At 32.9% G+C, this 10,598-nt stretch overlaps 1 protein-coding gene across 1 annotated transcript in view; it reads right to left on the bottom strand.

Annotated features, from left to right (window-relative positions):
- Positions 1 to 2,623: 2,623 nt before the first annotated feature.
- Positions 2,624 to 10,598, bottom strand: part of NEDD4 (NEDD4 E3 ubiquitin protein ligase) — a 99,479-nt gene continuing 91,504 nt past the window's right edge. Inside the window, 5 exon segments of the mRNA XM_044660105.1 lie at positions 2,624 to 2,726; positions 3,639 to 3,711; positions 8,008 to 8,104; positions 9,046 to 9,153; positions 9,241 to 9,300. Of these exon segments, the coding sequence (XP_044516040.1) occupies positions 2,624 to 2,726; positions 3,639 to 3,711; positions 8,008 to 8,104; positions 9,046 to 9,153; positions 9,241 to 9,300 (441 nt within the window).

The following is a 10,598-nucleotide window of genomic DNA, read 5'->3' on the forward strand; positions in this document are numbered from 1 at the left end:
TATGAATACTTTATGCCACAAGTTCTGCTGTACCAATTGATAGAGATTAGCTATACCCCACTTTTTTTTAAAAGCTGTATGTCAAATATCAAACAATAAAAGTGGAAGTTATTACATTTATTTTTATAATATTCACATGAACTGTTATTATGCCAGTAGCCCAAAATACAAGAGCCATTTACAATTTAGTATTAAAGGTTTGGAAAATCTTTATAGAGAAAATACAGGGAAATACAGTTTAACATTCTGTTCTTCAAATTCTTGGGGGAAAAAAAAATATATATATATATATATAAAGACGATCCTACTTACCCAATGTCAGAAGGATGGATATTTTCCAATTTTTCTTTTAGAGGTGATGGGCTATAAACAACCTACAATTTTTACTGATCAAATAACATGTACCTTTGAAATCTTTACCCAGGGTTGAAGTGTGATATGTGATCTTGGAACTGAGTTGTCTGCAGGGAGTTAATTTCCTTTTAAACACTACAAACCTGCCACTGTAACCTCATTAAAACCATGCTCTAACAAACTGAGTTGTAGGCATTTTTAAGTAAAAATCAGTTCAGTGAACTTTCTTTTTTTTGGGGGGGGGAGTAGTTTTTGATAGACAAAAATTTTACAAAATTTACATTTAAACTATGATCCCAAATGTAAAAAGAATGTAATTTTAATGAAAATGGTAATAACATTTATTCAGGTCTTTCTAATGAAGCTACTTCATGAGCTGGCTGTCTGATAGCCCATACTAATACTTCTTTGCTGATATATATGAAATGCCTTGATAAATCATATACTACATGTGTTCACAACAGCCTGTCCATTTGGCAACTGGTTTATTTAATGAAATCTTTTCCTTTTGGTGCTCTAGAATTAAATATGTAAGTGTGCAGAGCATGGTAATGAGTGCTTCCTAGCCCTTGATTTCTGGACTGGTAAGGGAGGAGAAGAACAGGTTGGTTAGTACAAGGGGAGCAGCTTCACTGCTTTGTAAATGACTGATGCCTGATGACTGAGAAGATAGAATAGTCTCAAAATAACTGGAGTAGTTTTAATAATATGTTTGCAGCTCTCTAAGTCTTGAACATCTTTCATGTGCCAAGTGGTCTACTGAAGTTTTATCCCCCTACTTGTTCCCTTGAGCCAATAGGAAGAAGCTCAGAAAAATCAAATGCTGACTTTAGTTGATAGCATCTTTCAAAAATCACCAACATAATATTTTGAAAAATATACTGAAATTTTTCAAGATCATTTTATAGATGAGATCACTCAAACACAGCTTTGACATAAAGAAGAGATACAGCCAAAACTACCTACACAGAGAATACAATTATTTTCTCTGACCTCACAGCACTTGAGTTCTTGGCACATAAAAGAAGGTTAAAAAACATTTTGGATAATTAAATTATTAAGTTAATTATGTCTCTTCAGGTACATTAAAGTAAGATTCTGCTTATAAAAAGTTTTTTAAAATAATAAGATAGCATATTTTGACAGTTTTTTTAAAGCATTAAAAATCTGGTAAATAATATATCTAAAACAAATCATACTCTTGACTATAACTTTGGTTATACAGTACTTTAACAAATAATTGGTTTCAATACTAACATGAAGAAATAAAAAAAATAAAAATGAAATGATAGAAGTAATCTGTAATTAATCTATAAACATAAGAAACTGTAAACATGTATTTACTACAACATTGTACAAGGCTAAAGAGTAAATAGTGAATAGGGAAACAAATGTCACTGAAGTTTTCCAAGGAACACATGGAAAGTATGGCTTTATTAATCTTTCCATGGAATGATTTTCAGTTTTCCTTTATAATTAACAATTTCAAAATTTAATAATCTTGTTTTGACTATTCAGATAACCAGTAAGGACAAAAATTTCATATTTTCATTTGATGCAGTTTTGAATCTTAAATTTACATGTTAACTTACCAAAAATACTATGTTTGATCAAACTAAATTACCAAAAAGTTAAAAACAGATTCTGAAAGAGCTTTTAAGATGAACAAGTAAAAAGTTTACAGGTCCACCATGGAACTACAAAATATAGGCAATCTTTTCTAAAGTTTTTCAGATATGTCGAATTGTAAGGTGCTGTAGGCAAAGACTCTTTAATAATAATAAATAGCTAGAAGTAGCACTGAAAATGTTACAAAATACTTAATATTTAAGTCTTCATTTTCTGTTTTTCTTTTTAGACTGCATCAACCTCTTTGCACTTGACACTCTTTACATAAATGTTTTCATAGTTACAATTTCAGTAGTCTAAGAACTGCCTGAAGAATGCTGTAAAAGAGGTAATTGTTGGGGGAGGGAACTATTTTAGGCACAGAGGATTAAGATCCTATAATCACAACTCTCAGGATTCTCCTTATCTTTAAGATATGAATAAAGATATTCACACCAGAGTGTTGTTAGATTACTTTAAAAGCAATGTCATTTTCACCATAAATTTTTAAATATTTATATCTTCTTATATTTTTACACAGTTTATTCAACATTTATGAAGTTAATAGCCATGTTTGAAGTAGTTCCCTGGAAATTTTTAACCAAGATTTCATTTTAAAAATTGTAGCACTAAAACAATTTAAAATATCATTATTTATATTCTAATCAACCCCATCAAAACCCTGAGTGCTTTCAATTGCTATTTGAAGTTTGTCCCATAAGTCTTCAAATGATTCATATGGAGGCAAATCCAAACGATTAAAGCTGAAAGAATAGACAACAGATATTTATTGAGATCAGAAGTTATAACAAGAGAGAGCTATACTTCTATCCAATTTCTATTTCCAGTGATAGACTTTATGGCCAGCATTACCAAAAAGCACATTCTAGGACATAGTTTTCTTCCCTGCTGTGTCTTGGTTGGGGTGGGGTATTTCTTCTCTTTCCTCTCGATGATAGGATCTAAACCTCCCAGTTTCTTTCCCAAAACCTCTACAATGTGGTATACAATGGTATAATTGCCCCAAGTAGCTTTTACAAAAGCACAAAGAAACTGTATGTGCAGTGGCTTAGTTAGGCCAGTGGTATTAAACAGAAATGTGGGTCAGTAATCTGTGCTTAAGGATCTCTTCAGGTTGCATGCTGACTTGGTTTTTTTGTTTTTTCCCCTAAAACCCTTACATTCCATCTCAGAATCAATACTGTATATTGGTTCCATGACAAGGAGAAGGGTAAGGATTCAAATAAACAGCTAGGAAGGCCACATTTGAACCCAGGACCTTCATTCTCTATTGACTTAATTTTAAAATGTATTATTTACCTTTGTTTTATTGACTTTTAAATTTGTTTTGTTAAATATTTCCCATTTATATTTTGATCTCTTTTGGGCTACACTCATAGGTTTTGAGCCTGTGGGTGGCAGGTATAACACTTCCGGCCTATGTGATTTGGCAATGTGAGACCTAAACCACAGATTGGCTGGGACTCTGGCTCAATTTTAAGAGGCTTGTCTATGAGATATCACTGATTTCTTCTTTGGCTACATTTTCCAGTTACCTAAGACTGAGGACATTAGAATGTCTGTCGAGTCTCTCTGAGTCTAGACCAATCTTACTAAAAACAGTTTGTTTTTGAGGGATTAGATAATCAAAATACCACTTTTAATAAAATATTTACCAGGTATGTGCTCTTGGTAATTTTTCAGGGGTACCCCATTGTTCAACTGTAAAAAACTGTGGTCCATTTGAACCTATAAAGAAGAGTAATTTTTAGTTTCATTCATTCTATGCAAGAATCTCTGATAATAAAAGTATGCAACATGTAACTTGCATTAAAAGGATATGTAATTTCACATATCACGGTAAGTTCAAATTTATGAAAATCTACATTAAAATGTCTGACCATACTTTTTTGCATAGAGACAGGTGGTAAAAGTTTGTTGTGGTAAAAACATATCTTGGAGAGAACAGTGAATGAATCAGGCTGGGTGACCTGACATAACTAGAGAGCCAGAATCCTAGGGTATGCATAGGGATTTGGAGAAAGTACAACTACTTTTCTCACCACTTAAAACAATGTCTTGACATCCCTATAAGAGCTGATAGTCTTCTAAAACTATGCAGGGAGCTTCAGAGGGCAATAGTTGCACCAATCTATTCTAATCTGGTCCTTTTCTTCACTCTTGCCTGATAGCTCAAATAGCTAGACACTGTGCCATTCCATTATATCCCTCTTGTCATTTCAGTCACTCTGACCTCTGGAGATCACCAATCTACAACTACTCATGATTCAAGGCTAGGAAATTATCATGCTATGCAATTATATCTCTTTCCTGGCTATTCAACAAACACTCATTGTTTTGAAGCAACTTTTAATTAATTCTTAAAATACTAAGGCTTTCTGGATAGATGCCAGAGCAAAAGGATAGAATGAGTGTCAAAGCTTTTCTCCTGGGTACTGAGAACTGTCTTGTGGCTTCTAAATTGCTCTTAGCGGGGAGGTGAATTATAGCCTTGAATTGTGGAGAAGAAAACTCTATAGCAGTTTTCAAGATAAATCTAAAATATCCAGAACCCAGAGAAGTCCAATATTTTAGAAAAATTGGAAGCAGTAGCAGAAGGTTATCTGATAGTTAAGATAATATGTAAAGAAAATGAGTATCTAATTATCAGGTTTTTATCAACAATGCTTTATTGCTCTCAGACAACTCTTATTCAACTTTACTCATGAGTAAAACTTTAGAGGTCTTTGCCTTCAAAACTTAAACTAGAAATTTACCTTTCTGAAGGAACCCCATTGCACAAAAGGAGACATAAATAAGCAAGGAGAGAGTAGCAACTGCAAAGGAGAACCTCAACTTAAAAGAAATTTTTGAACAGTGTGTCACTAAGTTTTGTTAGAAGTTATTCTGAAAGTGACTAAACTATAATCATTTGATACATTTGTTTAAATTATTTGTAAAACGTACTGGTCTTATGTTTAATTTTTGTACCTCTAAGCATTTTTAAAAGACCATTTTTTCCAAACAAAATTTAGTTATAAGGTAATAGTTATCATATTGACATATATAACACTCATGTTTTGCCATATTTGATGATAAAATATAATAATTTTTTTAATTACCAGAAGTAAAGGAGATGGCTAATTATCTGTTTAATACCCATTTTCATATTACTACTACTACTACTAACTATTCACTTTGCACAAGTACATCAAGCTTCAAAAAACATAATGAATATAGATAATTCCTGTTAATAGAACTACTATATCCTTTCAATTTTTATTTTCCTTGAATTTGCAAATCATGTCTTATTTGTTAATGTGAAGAAGATACTTTAAAAATTCTGGCTCTGTATTTACTCACTAAAATAAAAAAGTTGAGGCTAATTCAGGAACTAATTCCCCAAAGAAGGAGCAATGAATACAGTTAAAACAAAATTAGTGCTCTATGATCTATATTTAGTTTTAGCTTATTTGACATTTCAGAGGGATGGTGGGCACCTATTTGCCTAGAAGTACTATAAAATTTTCCTCTGAACTTAAAAAAATAATGAAGTACTAAGGACTTCCAATTCACATTTATATTTTAAAATTCACAAATCTGGCTCCTGTCCTGTCTAAAAATCAAATTGTCTTTTTGGAAAAAGGAAAATTCCTTAACAAAACCCGTTTGATTCATGGATAGCTATGGTGGCCTTGGGAATGAGGAGAAAGAAAGTAGGTCTGGAACAGAGGACTTCTACCTTGGTTAATCTGTTGGCTAAATTGTAAGATCTACAGGCAGATGATATCTAAGATGGGTGTGTGTGTGAAATTTCTGAAAAAGCAAAGACCAATAAACTTCACAGATAAGAGAGTTAGGGGAGTTGATTGAATGCAAAAGTTAACTTTTTCTTTTTAAAACCGATTTTAAGTTTTTGGTATTCTGAACCTGATGAAATAATAAACAGGAACACCATATGCAAGAGAGAGAAAAAGGGTTGCATATAAAATTTCCAACCTCTACTATCTACAATTTTCATTAAAAAATATAATGAATTCAGTGTTTCACAGCTGTCTATATCTCCCTGGAAGTTTTATTCTTTTCTCTTCTGTGGATTTAAAAAAAGATGCTTCAATGTCTCCTTTTCTTTTGGGGGAGCATCATTATCAATTATTAACTTCCTTAACTTATCTTTCTAATTACTCTGAGCGATCATTGTCTGGTTACAGAAGCAGCTTTTCCCCCTGTAAGCTTTGTACTAACATAAATGAAGACTAAATAAAGATGCTAAGCTTCCTAAGAAAAGAAAAAGGGAGATGGTCACTTTAACACATAGTACTACTTTGATTCTTAAAAACTTAAAACTTGTATTGTCCATATTTAGTCATGACTGCCAGCAATGGAGTGAATTACAATCCTTTTTTTTTAGTGTTACTGAAAGTAGGTTCTAGTCCTAGGTACAGTTATTCACAAAAATGTGTGATTAGACTAGAAAAGGGTTATTAAGAAAAAAAGTAAGTCAGATACTGTCTGACAGAGTCTGAGTTTTCTTTTACTGCAGCCATTTTTAAAAGTTTGTTCTTCATGATAGTTGCACAAGTTAAGACTGTTCTCCTGGATGTCCTTACCCACATTTCAGTTTTGTAGCCTTCCCACAAAAATGTACCAGGTAGGCATGGCTTCTAAGCCAATGATGATATCATTTCAGCAGGAAATTTAATTCTAGGTTTCTCTTTTATTTGAACTCTTTCTCTGTTTCTGTCTCTTTCCTATGCCACCCCTGTATCTCTCTATTTCTTGCCTCTCTCTTCTCTCTAGTATTTATTTTCTCACCTACCTAAAGGTTTTCTACTAGATAATCAACTGTAGGTCATAGGAAAGAAGGCTAAATCATGTGTTAGCAAAATACAATTTCCAAAGCTTTAGTAAGTTTTAATTGCAACCATTTTCTCTACTGCATGGCCAAACTACAGCCCTAGACTAGGTCAGTCCTTTGGCTTGACTGCAGTGTTGACAGTTGCTTCTTAGTACAGCTTCTAAGGATAAGAGCAAGCAACTTCATTATCTATGGTACAAAAGTCTATACCATAAAGGTTTTTTATTTTATTTTTGTATTTTAAAGGACAAGATGAGAATCCTGATCATCTAAATACAAGAAAGGCCTTCCCCTCTTTGCAGGGGATGCAGTGTTTCTACATTTGATAGGCCTGTTTCCTAGCATTTACTATACTGGACAATTGAAAGAGGCTTTGTGAATGATGGGCTCCCTTAGCATAAAGGGTAAGAACTCTCTCCTTCCAACAACAAAAAAACAATTTCCAACAAAATAGGAGAAATCTGTTCAGATAATCAGTTAATATAAACCAAATGTCACAACTGTACTTCTTCCAAGAAACAGAACAAGCAATGAGAGCAAACTATAAGCATCTCTACAGATAGAATATATCAAAGTAATTTTTTTCTTCTCTCTAACAGGAACAATTTCCAATTTTATGATATAAATCAGAGGTCAGCAAACTATGCCCCTCTTTTTTATATAAACCAAAAGCTAGGAACAGATTTTATATTTTTAAGGGAAGTTAAAAATTGAAAAGCCTCTCAGCAATACAAAAACAGAGAGCCAATCTTTGTTTGTAGTTTGCTAATACTTGATAATAATCAATGAGAAAATAATTTTGACGTGCAAAATTTCACATTATACTCCTCTTTTCATTTATATATCTATTTTGAACTTCCTAGGATACCTGTAAACTTTTTTTCTAAAATTCTGGTATGTCTTTTTTGCATGAGAATATATAATGAAAATTTAAAAAATAGTAAATCAGTTGTGGAATTTCAGTGTTTTCATGATTTTTCTCCTTTTCATTACTAAAAATATACACAGATTTTATTTTAGAAGATAAGCACGAACACTTACTGTTACAAACTTGAAATTTAATTTAAGCAATGAAAAAGTCCCGAACATTTTATTTTTATTCTTTTTTAAAAGTCCCATACATTTCATACAACTCAACATCACTCAATTTATGAATTTTGCTCACTTGATAAATGGAAAGCTCTTACCATATAGTTCAGCAAATCCATTCATAGGCACACGTGATGTGCCAGTGACAAACTGAAGTAATCTTATTCTTTTCTCTGAATCCATCATTAAAACAGCCTGAAGAAGATTAAAAAAAACACTTTATTTTATGAACCCTGTTGAAAAAACACTCAGGATTTTGAAGCATACTGTCACTAAATTAATGTTATGTCAATTTTTCCATGTATATGCATAATTTTTTTATATTTGCAGCATTATGCCAGTTAGAGACTGGCTGTTTCGATTTCTTTTTCTTTTTTCTTAAATATTTGTCTTCAAGATGTTCAAATGATACAGTAACCCCTAGGAAATGGGTGATAGTGTAATAAGGCTTAAAAAAACTTTTTTATACTGATTTGTCTTCTATGTTCTTTTTCATAGTTTTCACAAATACAAAACATACTTTGGTTTCTTGTTAAAAGAATGAACCAAATGACATAGGGCAAAGAATGTCGAAGTATGAATTAAGTGGCTTGGCTCTAGTCTCAGCTTGGCTGCTTAAGAGCTAGACCACTAGTCTTAATTTCTCTGTAAACTGGCATAATAATTTCTGTCTTGCCCAAAAGGGCTGGTTTAAGGAATGAAGTACATGAAAGTGTTTTGAAAACTTTAAATTTATGTATAAATAATGTATTATTATTATTCTTTTACTAGTAAAACATTTAAGTAAATAATTGAATGTCCAATATTGGCCTTTTACCCTATTTTATTGTATTTCAAAAACTCTTCTTTATAAATTTGTGTGAATAAATCTTAATTATCTAAAAGGGTTTTCTACCCAATCATACACATTTTGGTTCTAGGACACAGAGAGTAAGTGGGGCTGAGCTGGGGAGAAAGAATTAAGGTCTTGAAGGTTGAGGGCCAGAATATTCCTTTCTGTGTCCCAAAATTATGCTGGTTTGGACATTATTCTGTTTCCATTAGTATTTCTCATTGTCTATGAAATGAATTCTAACTGATCCCCATCATAGCTGATACTCCAGAGTATTTTGTAAAAAATCAGAACTTTCACTTGCCTTCCAGAACCACTGGATAATTTGATGATTTACACTGTAGCCATTTTTGTATTTCGTGTGCTCCCTCCAGTCATTCACATCTATATCTCCTAGTCCACACATAAGTAACTACATAAAAAAAAATTTAACTGTAAAGCTAGAGTAAAAAATAATGTTTCAAGTTTCTGCTTAAAATGAAAAGATAACATATTTTACCTCTAGTTCATTTTCATCAAAAATCTTGATGAGATCTTGTGGTATAAGTTCAAAAAACCCCTTACAAATAGAAAACATTTAAAATTTAGGTTAGACAAATAAGAGATAAAGGCAATTACAAAAATCTTTTTTTTAAATTTAAACATTTATTAATATTCATTTTTAACATAGTTACATGATTCATGCTCCTACTTTCCCCTTCATCCCCCTTCATCCCCCCACCCATGGCCGATGCACATTTCCACTAGTTTTGTCATGTGTCCTTGATCAAGACCTATTTCCAAATTGTTGGTAGTTGCATTGGTGTGGTAGTTTCGAGTCCACACCCTCAATCATGTCCACCCCGACCCATGTGTTCAAGCAGTTGTTTTTCTTATATGTTTCCTCTCCTGCAGTCCTTCCTCTGAATGTGGGTAGCGTTCCTTACCATAAATCCCTCAGAATTGTCCTGGGTCATTGTATTGCTGCTGGTACAGAGGTCCATTACATTCAATTTTACCACAGTATATCAGTCTCTGTGTACAATGTTTTTCTGGCTCTGCTCCTTTCGCTCTGCATCAGTTCCTGGAGGTCTCTCCAGTTCGCCTGGAACTCCTCCAGTTTATTATTCCTTTTAGCACAATAGTATTCCATCACCCGCATATACCACAGTTTGTTCAGCCATTCCCCAATTGAAGGACATACCCTCCTTTTCCAGTTTTTTGCCACCACAAAAAGCGCAGCTATAAATATTTTCGTACAAGTCTGTTTATCTATGATCTCTTTGGGGTACAAACCCAACAATGGTATGGCTGGATCAAAGGGCAGGCATTCTTTTATAGCCCTTTGAGCATGATTCCAAATTGCCAGCCAGAATGGCTGGATCAGTTCCCAACTCCACCAGCAATGCATGAATGTCCCAATTTTGCCACATCCCCTCCAACATTCATTACTCTCCCCTTCTTTCATTTTAGCCAATCTGCTAGGTGTGAGGTGATACCTCAGAGTTGTTTTGATTTGCATTTCTCTAATTATTAGAGATTTGGAACACTTTCTCATGTGCTTATTGATACTTTTGATTTCTTTACCTGAAAATTGCCTATTCATGTCTCTTGCCCATTTATCAACTGGGGAATGGCTTGATTTTTTTATACAATTCCTTTAACTCCTTGTATATTTGAGGAATTAGACCCCTGTCAGAGTTTTTTTGTTATAAAGATTTTTTTTCAATTTGTTGTTTCCCTTCTGATTTTGGCTACATTGTTTTTTTTTGTACAAAAGCTTTTTAGTTTAATATAATCAAAACCATTTAATTTACATTTTGTGATTTTCTCTAACTCTGGCTTGGTTTTAAAGTCTTTCCTTTCCCAGAGATCTGA

This window comes from Gracilinanus agilis, chromosome 2 (assembly GCF_016433145.1).
Source record: "Gracilinanus agilis isolate LMUSP501 chromosome 2, AgileGrace, whole genome shotgun sequence".
Classification (NCBI taxonomy): domain Eukaryota; kingdom Metazoa; phylum Chordata; class Mammalia; order Didelphimorphia; family Didelphidae; genus Gracilinanus; species Gracilinanus agilis.